This window comes from Gadus morhua, chromosome 10, assembly GCF_902167405.1.
Source record: "Gadus morhua chromosome 10, gadMor3.0, whole genome shotgun sequence".
NCBI lineage: Eukaryota > Metazoa > Chordata > Actinopteri > Gadiformes > Gadidae > Gadus > Gadus morhua.
In genome coordinates, this window is record NC_044057.1 from 13,487,808 (window position 1) to 13,502,379 (window position 14,572).

At 43.6% G+C, this 14,572-nt stretch overlaps 1 protein-coding gene and 1 long non-coding RNA gene across 4 annotated transcripts; one reads left to right on the forward strand and one right to left on the reverse strand.

The window, feature by feature from the left end:
* Nucleotides 1–442: 442 nt before the first annotated feature.
* LOC115552648 (E3 ubiquitin-protein ligase TRIM39) lies at nucleotides 443–9,430 on the reverse strand. 3 transcript variants are annotated; one of them, XR_003978351.1, is made up of 5 exons: nucleotides 8,677–9,430; nucleotides 1,891–2,141; nucleotides 1,342–1,379; nucleotides 1,143–1,265; nucleotides 443–911 (listed from the first exon to the last, which is right to left on the reverse strand). XR_003978351.1 is itself a non-coding variant. In XM_030368925.1 (5 exons), coding segments are annotated over exons 1-5 (1,095 nt in total). In that variant the 5' UTR covers nucleotides 9,416–9,430; the 3' UTR covers nucleotides 443–910. The 3 variants fall into 3 exon arrangements, 2 of the variants coding, with proteins under 2 accessions (XP_030224785.1, XP_030224784.1); XM_030368925.1 differs by having other exon boundaries at nucleotides 1,200–1,265; XM_030368924.1 differs by lacking the exon at nucleotides 443–911 and having other exon boundaries at nucleotides 920–1,265.
* Nucleotides 9,431–9,970: 540 nt separating this feature from the next.
* On the forward strand, nucleotides 9,971–11,777 carry LOC115552649 (uncharacterized). Its single transcript, XR_003978352.1, has 3 exons — nucleotides 9,971–10,188; nucleotides 10,442–10,630; nucleotides 11,338–11,777. It is a non-coding gene; the product is annotated as an uncharacterized LOC115552649 (long non-coding RNA).
* Nucleotides 11,778–14,572: the final 2,795 nt, after the last annotated feature.

The window sequence follows — 14,572 nt, forward strand, 5'->3', positions numbered from 1 at the left end:
ATTTTTTTGGTTGTTATATTTGCAACTAGGGTTTACAAATTATAATTACATATGTCCCATCTTAAAACATCATTTTCAGAAACTCATTCAAAAACATATTTGCACTGTGAGAAATGTAAAAAACAAGAATATATGAGAATGCTGGAACCAAATCAATATCTTTAAGACATGTACAGCTTTGCAAAACCATGTGAAGGCGATGCATACAGGCCACTTGCAAAAATATTTTAAATATCTTATTCTCTATTACTCACAACATAGGTTTAAAAACGATTAATTTATCCCGTTTCAGAACACTAATTCTGTAACTAATTGAAACATATTTGCACTGGGAGGAAATGCCCAAAACAGAATAAATATATATTTATATATATTTTTTAAGTGTGCCCATGATTATGCTGCCCCATGCCAGTGGTGGCACGCGTGCCTATGGTTACCGACCCCTGTTCTGGTGTGTATCAGCAGTGTAAAATGAGATGTTGGGATTAATAAACCAGAGCCCTGGACCCATCTCCAATGGACAGATAGGAGGTCTGTGAGGCCAGCTATCAGCCCAACACCCCCGGCTGGATTACAGAGCCATTTCCAGACCATTTACTTCCGTTTGATACCGGAGCAGGGACCTCTGACCTGATCTGGATCTGGCTAACAGGTTTCCACGGTAATCAGAAGTCGGCCCATCTTGTATCGTCTCTCACTGCGAACCCCATGACCTGCTGCTGATTGGCCATAGTCTGTCATGTTGGAACATTATCCATGTTTCTGGCCCAGAGGATTCTATGTGTTTATCTCCATCTGGAGTCGGCCTGTTAGAGTCATATCATCGGACGATGTGTTTCAGGGGAACATGTTTTATTGTAGAGGTCAGTGTTTGCAGTTCTCTCTTCCACTGCTGTCTGACAGGAGGTTTTCTGAAACACAAAGGAAGCAGAACCTCTTCATAGACGACTATTCCTTTAGTCAAAGTGTTTTGCAGCTTTATTCTGTACAAATAACACCAAAAGTAATAATATTTTACGTTGAAATTATGTCATTAATAACTCCTCATTCCCAAATTGTCAGTCTATGATCATTAAATCATTATCTTATAAACAATAATAAGGATAAAATGATCTTGTCCCTATGGTGTCATAGCGTCTCACTAGTGGTGTGTGATTCGTTCCCAGCCTCCCACAGGAAGTGATGTCATGGCCTCTCACTAGTGGCGCGTGATTCGTTCCCAGCCTCCCACAGGAAGTGAGGCGTAGACAGGCAACCCCTCTGGCCTGCAGGACAGAAGTGATGCATTATGGTACTGCTGGTTGCTCAGGTAACAGGTGAGGTGAATGTGAGGTCTCTTACCTGGTCTGGATCTCCTCCCCGGTCCGCATCTCACTCTTCTGTCAGAACAACCAATCAAATGCAAGCGTTAAATTGACCGTTTTTTTTTTTTTTTTTTCATACACTAGAGAAGACCACCACTATAGACCACTAGACCACCACTATATACCAATAGACCACCACTATAGACCACCATTATTGACCACTAGACCATCACTAGACCATCACTATAGACCAGCACTAGAACCCTGGACCAGCACTAGACCCTGGACCAGCACTAGACCACTAGACCACTGGACCATGACTAAACCCTGGACCAGCACTAGACCCTGGACCAGCACTAGACCCTGGACCAGCACTAGACCACTGGACCAGCACTAAACCCTGGACCAGCACTAGACCCTGGACCAGCACTAGACCCTGGACCAGCACTAGACCCTGGACCAGCACTAGGCCACTAGACCACTGGACCAGCACTAAACCCTGGACCAGCACTAGACCCTGGACCAGCACTAGACCCTGGACCAGCACTAGACCCTGGACCAGCACTAGACCCTGGACCACCCTCACCTTGATCTGCATGTTGCTGAGCAGCGCGGTGCTGTTCAGCTGCTGGCTGTAGCTCCACCCCCAGCCCACGACCCCCACACGGGGCGGAGGAGTGGGTCGCGGAACCCCCCAGACCCCCGGGACCCCTGGAGCAGGAGGGGGGGCCCGGGTCAGGTACTCCATTCCACCGCTGGCCTCCCGAGACGGGGTCCCTGAGCCCACATAGCGGGGGTCCAACCTCCTGCACATATAGTCCCCGACGCCGTCCGGACCTGGGCGGGGCAGACTTCAGATTAGGTTATTAATTATACATCTGATACATCGTATCTTATTAATGATGCTTCATGTTAAGTTATTAATTATATATCTGATACATCGTATCTTATTAATGATGCTTCATGTTAAGTTATTAATTATATATCTGATACATCGTATCGTATTAATGATGCTTCACGTTAAGTTATTAATTATATATCTGATACAAAGTATTTTATTAATGATGCTTCATGTTAAATTATTCTAATCTGAGACCACAGCATTGTTCATTATGTTCAATATTTACTAACATACCATTTTATCAGTATACCTACGACACACATCTTAGTAATGATGTTTATCTATTAACATAGAATTCATAGCATCATTATATCTGTGACGACACATTCTTATGACGTTGATTTACCAATGATGTTGATTAATGATATTTACTTATAAATCATGTTTATTGACTGAACATTGATGACATGATATTGTGTGTTATATATTTAAGCAATAGATCACGACAGGCTGTGGTATGTGCTCATTATACCACTGTTAAGGGGCGTTGTTCGGCCCGACGCGCAGCGGAGGACCGGCGACCCCCTTCACAGTGGTATAATGAGCACATACCACTAAGTGAAGTGATCTATTGCTTTTATACAACGGTTACTATTTGGGCAAAACGGAATTCATAGACACACTACATTTAAAAAAAAAAAAAAAAAAGAGTCAAAATAGCTGTTATTTTCAAGAATACAAAAAATAGACCCTCCTGGCTGCCTTCAAAATGCACGACGGTCGCTATGCAACACACTTTAGCGTCCTTCGAGAGAAGGCTCGGCTAGAGCGGTTCGCCGGCAATTTATCCTATGGAGCAGTTCACTCACCGTGTGCCTAAGCTTTCGTTAGTCTCTCCATCGCCTTGCTCACTCCCGGAGTAACAACATTTACACCCTCTCCATCATTCAACATATTTTTAGGCTTCAGTGAACTGTGCTATAGCTTTTATACAACTACTTTTATACTTTGTAACCGTTTCTACTTCCAGGCGCGTAGTGATATGCAAACTTTCACAAAATGATTGGGCCTCATAGCAGTTATGTATATGCTCATTATACAACAGTTATGAACCAATCAGATCGCTGGATTTAAGCCACCCGCTGTATAAATTGTGTTATATATATAACTGTTGATCAATATGAAAGTGATCAACCTGACTTCATGTGAACATGAATGATATTCTACCTAAAGAGTGATTCCTATTTTCAGTAGATCTAATAAAGTTAGTTTATTAATAAACAGATAACTACTTTGATCTTACCAGTAAAAATGATCCTGTTTCCACGACTGGCCGCAGCGTCCATACCTGTAGATGTTATACCTGCAGCCGCTACAACGAGTCACCTGTAGAGCCGTTACAACGAGCCACCTGGAGAGCCGTTACAACGAGTAGAGCCGTTACAACGAGTCATCTGTAGAGCCGTTACAACGAGTCACCTGGAGAGCCGTTACAACGAGTAGAGCCATTACAACGAGTCTCCTGTATCCGTTACAACGAGTCACCTGACCTCCTCGGTCCACTGACCTCCCCTGTCATCTGTTGGGCTGCGTTCCAAAGTGAATACCTTCTCTTTTTACATGTAGTCCGTCCTGTTGCACACGTTGTGCGCCGACCGGGACCAGGTGACTGATAAGCCCCCCTGTGGACCATAAACGGTCCTCTGCGGCACGGCACAGTGTCAGCCGCGGGAACGTATTCTCAGCAGGGGGTGCTGGAAAAAAAAAACTCAGCCTGCACTAGACTCGCAACTCGCTACATTGATAAAAAAAGATATATAGCAGCGCAGCTCAATTACACCAGTGCATGCGCGCACAGTCGAAAATCGATCGTTGTGTTCACACCATGGTTCACATCCAGCTGCTCACAGAACAAGTTTAGCGCACCACAGCTCCCCTCACACTTTTTCATATAACTTTTTTACAGCACTAGGTCATATGAGCATTGAATAAATGCTGCGTCTCAAAATGCCTTGGACAGCAGCGAGGATGACTCGCTTTGCCACGTTGCGGAGCGACCGCAGCCAGAACGAACACAGCGGGGCAGAGGAGTGTCAGGAATAGTCTTTGGTGTACACATCAGTACGGCCTATTTGCACTACTGTTTAGTGGCAATGCAGTGTTTTATTCTATGCCTTTTTATTTTCGTATATTATTTCAATTAATACAATTTATTTATTGATAAAAACAAGATCTGGTATTCAAATCTTTTTTCCAAATATAGGTCGTCTTACAATGGGTTTTGTGTTTATATTCGGACCAATACGGTAGCCTACAGCGGGCGCTCACGACGTTAAAGAGCCCATGCCATTAAAATCACATTTTTCCTGTTGTTTTTTAAATAACATAGGTCTGAATAAGTTTGTGAGCTGTGGTAAGTTTGAAATCTATGCAGTTTGTCTGCTGAATGCAATAGGCAATGAAAGGAAAAAGGCAGAAGAAATGAGCCAATCTGGATAAGGTGACACTGTGACGTAGCGTTGTCAAACTATTATTCATGGCCCTGCCCACTTGGTTGGTTCGTAACCACCCACAATAATTCTGAAGGAGTCGTGATTGAGCTAGTGCTAAATGCTAATACGTGTATGGTAGTTGCTTAGTTCGTAGTAACAGGCTAGTTACAGAATTTTGAATGCAATGGCAGAACGACATCGAAGTACATGAACTGCGACATGCTGCCTGCCGCCGGTTGCCGCGGCGCGAGGCACCACCGCCGCGAAGCACCACCGCCCGGCAGCGGGCAGCCGGGCGGTGGTGCCTTGCGCCGGCAGCAGACAGCAGGCAGCAGGCAGCGCGCGGTTCTGTCTACTACAGATTGATGTGGAAGTGGAAGAACCAGAGAGGTCGGAGAACCCAACGAAGTCCTTTGTGATTCATTATATCGTCTGGACGTGCACACAGCTTTTGGCCGTGATAATATGTATTATTTGATATAGATATCTATGTATTATATGATAGTATTTAGATATAGAGCTCCAGGACTGTAACGCAAGTGTTGTACACTTCCTTGTTATTTGGATAACCGTTCTGCTGTTGGTGTGATGGCGCATAACACGTCGGACTCTCGTCTCTGGTATTTCTACAACGAGACTCGTAGTGGGGGTTATCTCAGCCATGGTTGAGAATGAATTGGGGGAAAGGAACATTGGCTTTGACTCCCTGAAGTAGGCATGAACCACAACATGGAGGAGAAAGGGATTGTTGACCGCGGTCGTCTCCCGCCGGAGCCTCGCTGCCGATGGACCACCGCTTCAGGAGGCGGTGATTAGCGCTGACCGCTGCCGAGGCGGCGGGAAGCAGGGCTCAAGCGGGATACATTCGCGGCCAACAATCCCCTTCTCCTCCATGTCGTGGTTCATGTACTTCAGGGAGTCAAAGCCAAAGTTCCTTTCCCCCAATTCATTCTCAACCATGGCTGAGATAACCCCCACTACGAGTCTCGTTGTAGAAATACCAGAGACGAGAGTCCGACGTGTTGTTTAGATCCTAATAACAACTCCAGCAGCGTTACAGTCCTGGGGCTCTACATCTAAATAATATCATATAATACATAGATATCTATATCAAATAATAGATATTATCACGGCCAAAACCTGTGTGCAGACGATATAATGAATCGCAAAGGACTTCGTCGGGTTCTCCGACGTCTCTGGTTCTTCCACTTCCACATCAATCTGAAGAAGACGCGGTCGTTTGATCGTCTGGAGGCTCACACAGCTTTTGGCCGTGATAATATATATTATGATATAGATATCTATGTATAAAATGGGTTTCTAAGAGCCATTGCGATACATCCACCGTAAACAGAGCGCATGGTACCGTGGCTACAAGCTGCTCAGGGCCAGGTGATAATATATATTATAGATTATATGATATAGATATCTATGTATAATATGGGTTTATAAGAGCCATTGCGATACATCCACCGTAAACAGAGCGCATGCAGGGCCAGGTGATAATATACATCATATATTATATTATATAGATATCTATGTATAATATGGGTTTCTACGAGCCATTGCGATACATCCACCGTCAACAGAGCGGCGAGCGCATGGTACTGTGGCTACAAGCTGCTCAGGGCCACACCCCCACCCCCCTCCTTGACCTGCCTTGACACGCCCACCGTAACCAGAGCGCATTGTACTGTGGCTACAAGCTGCTCAGGGCCACACCCCCACCCCCCTCCTTGACCTGCCTTGACACGCCCACCGAAACAGCGCGTTTGGGGGAAGCTCAATGTGCGACTGGTTTGGAGTGGCTGTAACTCTGCACCACGGCTGAATTTCGGGGACGTCTTTGAATACTGTGTTTGTAGCCCACTAATACCTATATTAAAGCATCCATAAATAGCATGGCATGGGATCTTTAAGCATTTCCTGGTGCATAATGTGACGCTTCAGAAACTAAAATCCCGTTTCTCCCCGTTGACACGACAACACATAACCGGCGTTTTCAGAAATCTCCACTTTGGCCTCAGACAGGGGGTGCTGCAGCACCCCCAGCACCCCTACTTCCCGCGGTACTGTGTGATATGAGGATTTGGAGAATTTCAACTGAAGAAACGGGAAGAATCATCGGCTGAACCCACGAGAACATTCTAGTTCGACTTAGTTGTTTATTACCATTATGCTTTAACAACAAATAAAACGGAAGAATAGTCACTTATAAGTATACGTCATAAACAGAATGACTAAAATACTAGTGACAAACATTACAGATCATTAACAGTGCACGTATCATTGACTCTCTTTGCGCCTTTATTTCTAAAAGGCGACTAACGACACACTGGGCGACTTATTCCGACCATCAGGGAGAAGGTGAAACACATATCAAACGTGTGATGGGGTTATTCAAATCATTCCCATGCTGCTGGCTGCTCAGAGGTATCGCGGTCCACGGCTCTCGTGCCAACAGCGGGGTCTCTCCCTCTCCTCGCGGCGTCCAGGCAGTCAGTGGGCGTGGCTTATGGGGAGGAGGTCTCCACACGAGCGGAGGCTTCAACGTCACCATAGTGATTCACTACAACTGAACTCACCCAGTTGGAGTTCAGCTTTATGACAATTATTTTAGATTCCCAAATCTAAATGGGGTGACTTGACATGTGGACACAAGTACTGTGTAATGTATGACAATAATGAACACAATCCTAGATGAGCTAGAGAGGAGTGCAGAGATAAGAGAGAGGAGGAGGAGAAGGGAGAGGAGATTAGAGAGGATGGAGAGAGGAGCGAGAGGAGGAGGAGGAGAGAGGAGCAAAGAGACAGGAGGGGAGAGAGGAGAGGATGGAGGGAGGAGAGGGGAGGAAAGAGAAGAGAGGGTGGAGAGAGAGAGGAGAGCAAACAAGACAAAGTCACGGTACTCACACTTGTGGAGAATCTTTACATCACTGTGAGCTTTGTTTGTGTAACACATGTTGGGTTGTTATGTGGAGATTATGTTTTACTGGTTCATCGAATTCAAACTTTTATAATTCTTCAATGATTTAAAATGTTCCATAAATCTCAAAATAATCAAAAAAAGGGTTTTACTAATAAAATAATGTATTTTTTGTATTACACTGAGACAATACGTCTACTGAACACTATTGGACTGGAATGGATTAATTACAATGATAATGCAGGCCTATACAACATTTTTTATGCTTTTCTTTTTTTTATTAAAATCAGACAGTTTTGTTTTGTCATTCACTACTCAGAAGTTAAAACCCATGGAAAAGTTAATAACCTACAATTATTATTCATACAAATTAATCCTCTAAAGATGTTCAACATAACCGCAACTGTTAACAATAGTGTTAAACACATAACAAATCTGTAGAAAACAGACAATAGCGTAATTTAACCATTTATAAAGGGTTACATTCAACAACTGGGGTTAGATTCTTGAGAACTTATCCTTGTTCAATGAGAGTGGTACGACATTAATGCAGTTCTCTCAGAGCTCACATAGTAAAGATTCTAATTCAAGAAACAACATTTTAGTTGTTTTGTTTGTTTGATTATTTTATTACCAAACAAATGTTCTAGTCTGTTTGATTGACAGGTGAAATGATCAGGGGGGCAGAGTTTTTACCACCATCATGTAAACCTTGATAGAGGATTGGATAGAGAGGCTCAGTAAAGTAGCAGCTAGTAGCAGAGCCGATATGAACCCTGGCTTCCACATCATAGAAGGAGACCCGACCCATATCATAATCAACAAACACCCCCACCTTCTGGAGCTCAGTTTTCAGAGTGAGACCTTCAAAAGGGTTATCATTATATACCAACCCATCCTTGTTGTAGGAAAGAGTCCAGTAACCCGTCTCAGGGGTCAACGTGATCCCAGATTTTCTGTTGATGGACTTCCTGACTACTCCTAACCACCATAAAGTCTTATCTTTAACCTGGACCTCAAAGTAAAATCTCCCTGAGGAGAAGCTCTGCCTCGTGAGAACAAATGGATAATTTGTAAATCTCTTAGGATTGTTCGGAAGTATCTTCCACATACCTCCATCATGAACTTGTTTCCCATCCTCAGACAGGAGGAGACGGGGATGAGCTGTATCAGGATCCAGAGTCACATCTACTTCATACTGCTGGAACCACTTCAGTTCAGGATCAGCCAGCTTCTTCATCTCCATTTCGATTGTCACCCCCAGCTGATTGAGGGATCTCCTCAAGCTCCCTACGTATGACAGAGGACGGACGTCCACCGCCTTCCAGGCCCTGGTGGGAGGAGGATCCTTCAGGGATCTGAAGGCCTGGAGGAAGTGGAGGTGGTCTTCAGTGTGTGAGAGCTGCTTCACCTCTGAGCTTCTATTGGTCAGATCTTCTATTTCCTGCTCCATCCCTTTGATGAGGGCTTCAGCTTGTTTCTCTATGGATTTCCGTCGCTCTGTAACCATTTGGTTGAGATCATCCTGACACTTTTCAATGCAGCGCATCAGAGCGGTGTGGACCTGCACAATGTCAGCTATCTCTCTGTCTGCATCTGCTTTGCTACATTTAACTGCGTCTTTGATCTCCTTAATCTTTTGTTTTCTCTCCTGGATCATCTGCTGAACTTCAGCCTCTATCTTCCCCAGTTGGGCCGTCTTCACTTTATACTCATCCTTTAGAGGTACAACAGGATGGGACTTGTGGTCTGTCACTGTGCACAACAGACACACACACTCCTGTTCAGTCTGGCAGAAGAGCTCCAGAAGTTGGTCGTGTTTCTTACATATCCTGTCTTCCAGACGGTCCATAGGCTCGACCAGCCGATGTTTCTTCAGGCCTGCTACTCTTTGATGTGGCTCCAGGTGGGTTTGGCAATAAGAGATAAGACACTCTAGGCAGGACTTCACGGCCTTCAGCTGGGTCCCAGTACAGACGTCACAGGGAACGTCTGCTGTTTTAACCCAAGGCTGCTCTTTTACTCGTACGGATGTTCCAAACTGAGTAGCCAGCTCTGATAAGAAGGTATTGACCTGAAGATCAGGTCTTGTTTCAAAACGCTTGTTGCAAACAGGACATTTGTACCAGACTTCTTCATCCCAGAACTTTGTAATACAGGTTCTGCAGAAGTTGTGTCCACATGCCGTGGTAACTGGACTGTTGAACACATCCAGACAGATGGAACATGAAAAGTTCTCTTCAGACCAGGAAGTGTTAGCAGAGGCCATTCCTAGACACAGACAACAAGGTTTATGCATTGAGCAATTATATATTTCTAATTCCATAACGGGAAGAGAGGTTTTAACTCATCTCAAAGTTCTGCTGTTTTACTCACCTTGTTGTGATTACTGTCCGTCAGACTATTTGTTCCAGAATGCGTTCTATTTTACTTCTGAAAGAGAGAACTGCTTACACGTCAACTGGCTTCGTCATCTATGAACCTTAAGTTTCGTTTCCTGTACCAGACGTCCTCTCCTCTCCTCCCCTAACACCTGTCTCCTCCCCTAACTCCTGGCTCCGCCCCCACGGACACAGTTTACTGACTTTTCAACTTCAACACACCGTGGGCGCATTCATGCACTGTGTAGGCTACTTCAATGACTTGATTTCTCGTCTATGCGCAATTCAAATCTGTTCAACCATTAATTTGTGATTTGTGACTTACTGTGACTTAGAGCTGTACAATTACATATTACTCTATTTTGCCTGAGACTGGAATTTTCTCCACAGTCTTTTTAAATACAACCCTCTCCTTGTGTACCCAGGTTATATGTGCTATAATGGTTGTTATTTAATATTGAGTTAATTACTGGTATTGAGATCAGGCTTTCTCCCAGGCTTCGACTTCATAAAACCGCCGAGTCATGTGACTCGGGGGTAGGGCAGGACCAGAGTGGTAGATATAACAGAGGGGCGACACTTCCATTGTACTCCGTTGTAGCGCCTACTTCCGTGGCATCGAGCCAAACAACCATTTTACGGCGTAGGAGATCATTTCCATTGCTGGCTGTCGAGTAACTTCTGAGGTAAATTGATCAAATAGCTACCTCTTTTGAATTGTAAACTGTCTATATTGTATCAGAGGCCCTTTATGATGCATATACTGATATTTATTTGTAAATGCACAGCGTAATTATGTAAGGGATAATGTATAGAACGCCGGTCATTATCGAGAAAATAAGCCCCGACAGGGCGAACAGGACACCGACGCGCAGCGGAGGTGTCTTGCTTCGCCATGCGGGATATGTGGGATATGTAAAGCGCTGTCGGTTGCTAAGCGACGACGTCAGCGTCTCTGCTGATCAACACTATGAATGCTGGTAACAAATACATTGTAAATAAATTGTTTCGTTTTGGCAAGTAGCCGTGTGGAAAATGTATCCACAATGTAATGTAATTATGTAATGTAATGTAATTATCGTAAAATAAGTCCCTTCATGGCGAAGCAAGACACCTCCGCTGCGCGTCGGCGTCCTGTTCGCCCTGTCGGGGCTTATTTTCTCGATAATGACCGGCGTTCTATACATTATCCCTTACATTTGTCTTGGTAGACGACCGATTGCATGCTAGTTTGTTAGCTCGACTTCACCACCTGTGAAGGTATCTCCAGGGGTAAATTGATTAAATAGCTACCTCTTTTGAATTGTCAACTGTCTAAGAGGTCCTTTTATGATGCATACTGACATTTATTTGTATATGCACAGCGTAATTATATATATTTTTATCTTGGTAGACGACCGATTGCCTGCTGGTTAGTGAGCTCGACTTCGCCATGTGAAGGTATCTGCACCAACAATTACGAAGTTCAGTAGTGAATCTAACTTTTATTCAGTTAGTTATGTTGGATTACTAGGATCATTTAGGTTGATTTAAGGACGGTTTTTATGATGCGATAGCAAGAAGAAATTACAGTGTTTGTTTAATTATATCCTGGAAAGGGTAATGTTCAGCACATGAAGCCCTACAGATGCCGCTGCTTCAACAATGCTGATTGGGCGGTGAATTTAACCTGTATGGCTTTTTCATTTTAACTTCTTGTTGATTGAATTGTTTATCTTTCTTGGTGCCAAATTTATTCTTTTTTGTTTTACAAGAGCCCTCTCTGCTCTCCTTCTCATACATTTTTCCTTTTCTAGTTGCCTTATTAGGTCCTCCACAGTCGCCCCATCAGTGCCTGGCAGTCTGGTCCCTGGAGCAGCTGGCCCTGGAGCAGCTGGCCCTGGATCACCTGGCCCTGGATCACCTGGCCCTGGATCACCTGGCCCTGGATCACCTGCCCCTGGATCACCTGCCCTTGGCAAAGTGGCCTCTTGATTGCTCTCTCTGTCTCCTGTCATGTCCTTTTCATCGCTCTTGAAATCCACCTCAATTTCTCCCTCAATCTCTGTAATAATTACAAGGTAATGTTGCTGTTATATGTATTTTGCCTTTGCATTTACAACTACTGTCATCTCCAATGTAAGCCAATGTAAGAAAATGAATTAAAGTGAAACATTTCTGTAATGTGAATTAAATCATCTGCCACAATCAGAAACCAATAAAATGTATAAATGGATCTACCGGCAATTGTTAATTGGGTAGAAATGTGTAGATTATCGACATTGTGTGCGAATCCTCAGAGAATCCCTGACCTCTGGTTGTTTTTTAAACTGAATCTGTTCACACAATCGCACTCACTTGTTCTTGTCACACTAATTGTTTAATAAAAAAAAATGCTATTTCATTCATCCAAGCGTAATGAGTTGTTATTCTTTAATATATTTGATACTTTGTGTGGCTCATGTCTTAAAATGATCATGGTAACATCTGGAATACTTTGATTTCAATACAGATGAAAGGTAAAAGTTAAGGTTAAGCCAGTATGCTAACACGAACGTGAAGCTTTCCCTCAAACTTAAAAACGTATCTAAGTAATACTTATAGATAGCTTTCAGTTGTCCCCCTACCACTTTAAATGTAAAACTGACATTTACAAATATGCAATAATGCAATAACAATCGGACAAATATTTTGTGTTTTTTTCACCATTCAATATTGAAATCTCTGCTGTCCCATAGAATAACATTGACAGCGCGGCGTGTTTTGAAATATTGAGACTTGCATGAACTACTTGACAACCACGTGACCACCCTGTCGGCGAGATCATAGCGTGTCGCAACTCTCTCCTCTGGGCAGGACGAACCAGACCGACGAGTTCACACTCGCCCCGTGCCCACTACCTCCGTCAGTTGACCGTTGCCCATTGACTTTGAATGGGGACGGACGCGCAATGCATTGTGGATCCGTCCGTTCAGTTGGAGCGTTCGCCACCTCAGAAAGTTGAAAAATGTTAAACTTTTTCGGCAGCGACGGTTCCGTCATCCAATCAGATCGCGTATGCAAATTTAAGCACTGTGACGCGTATGGAGTCAGTTTCCTGCCATAATTCAAACCTGAAAAAAAAAGTTTCAAAGGCTTGTAAGTCTGGGTTTGAAAACTCAACACCTTGTAAAAAAGGTTTTGCAACACTGAAAAAAGAGATTATAACCTGAAAAAAAATAAAACTAAAATTCAAGCATCTGTAAACATGATTTTGTGTTCTATTTTATCTTCTTCATCATTTTCACCAACACATTTTCAAAGTTCAAACAATTTCACCAGCGCATTTGCAGAGTTTCAAATCTGGCACTGTTATAACAGTGTATTTCATTGTTGCCCGGTTTTGAAACCTTGTAAATGGGATTCTGCAAACAGGTCATGCATACATTGAGAAATACGTTTTGAAAGGTTGAATATTTAGTTTTAAAAACTTGTAAAGGTGTACGTTTACGACATTGCAACGTATTTTTTCAGAACTGGCTTTTCAGCACTGACTTTTCAGAGATTTGACCACACAGGCGCAAGCTTTGAGTCACGTGAATATTGGCAGTGTTCTGACGCCACTCGTTTTGAAACTCCTGACAGTCGAATCTGAAAAAGAAAAAAACGTTCCTGGGGGCGGGACCATTTAGCTCTAAACCTATTGGTTGCTCTCGGCTGACGTACATTCCAATCACATGTGCCGTTCACCGGGCTGTGCGTGATTGACAGTGCTCAGCCGATGACACGAATAACAAGCCACTTTCGCGGTTGATTTTCATTTTCATTTTCTGGAACCAGAAGCTGTGTTCGAAATCGTTCCCTATACACTCGTTCCCTATTCCCTATATAGTGTACATGATATAGTGCACTATATAGGGAATAGGGAACGAGAATTCGGACACTACGCCTAACATTTCTAAACGTCATTTGCGTCAGTAAATGCGCCTGGTATTTGTGTGACGTGATGCGCCGACATCATCTAACAAACCGGGCTGGAGGTTGTATTGATGTTGAATGTTACATTTCCTTGTTCAAGTTTTTTTTAAATTAATTTTGAATGTTAAATCCCAAATAAATTGTTGACATTTCTAAACACAATCCGGAGACTCCATCATTAAATGTATTCGTTTTCGCGGTTATTCAGCTTCTTCTCCCCTGGAAAAATACAACCGCATTGCATTGTGGTATACGGGAGTAACATGTAGGGAACATCGTATGTACCCTATTTCAAGTCCACTATATAGTGCCCTATATAGTGGACCACTGAGAATTCGAACACCCTACAAAATGGCGTGCACCCTATTTAGTGCACTACATCCATGATAGGGAACGATTTCGAACACAGCTAGTCTCATCTCCATAGGACGCGACTAGCAAGGACGCAGCCTTCACTTTGGGAAACAGCCATGGTTCCAAAAAATGGAAATCATAATCAACCGCGAAAGTCGCTTGTTATTCGTGTCATCGGCAGAGCACTGTCAATCACGCACAGCCCGGTGAACGGCACATGTGATTGGAATGTACGTCAGCCGAGAGCAACCAATAGGTTTAGAGCTAAATGGTCCCGCCCCCAGGAACGTTTTTTTCTTTTTCAGATTCGACTGCCAAGGAGTTTCAAAACAAGTGGC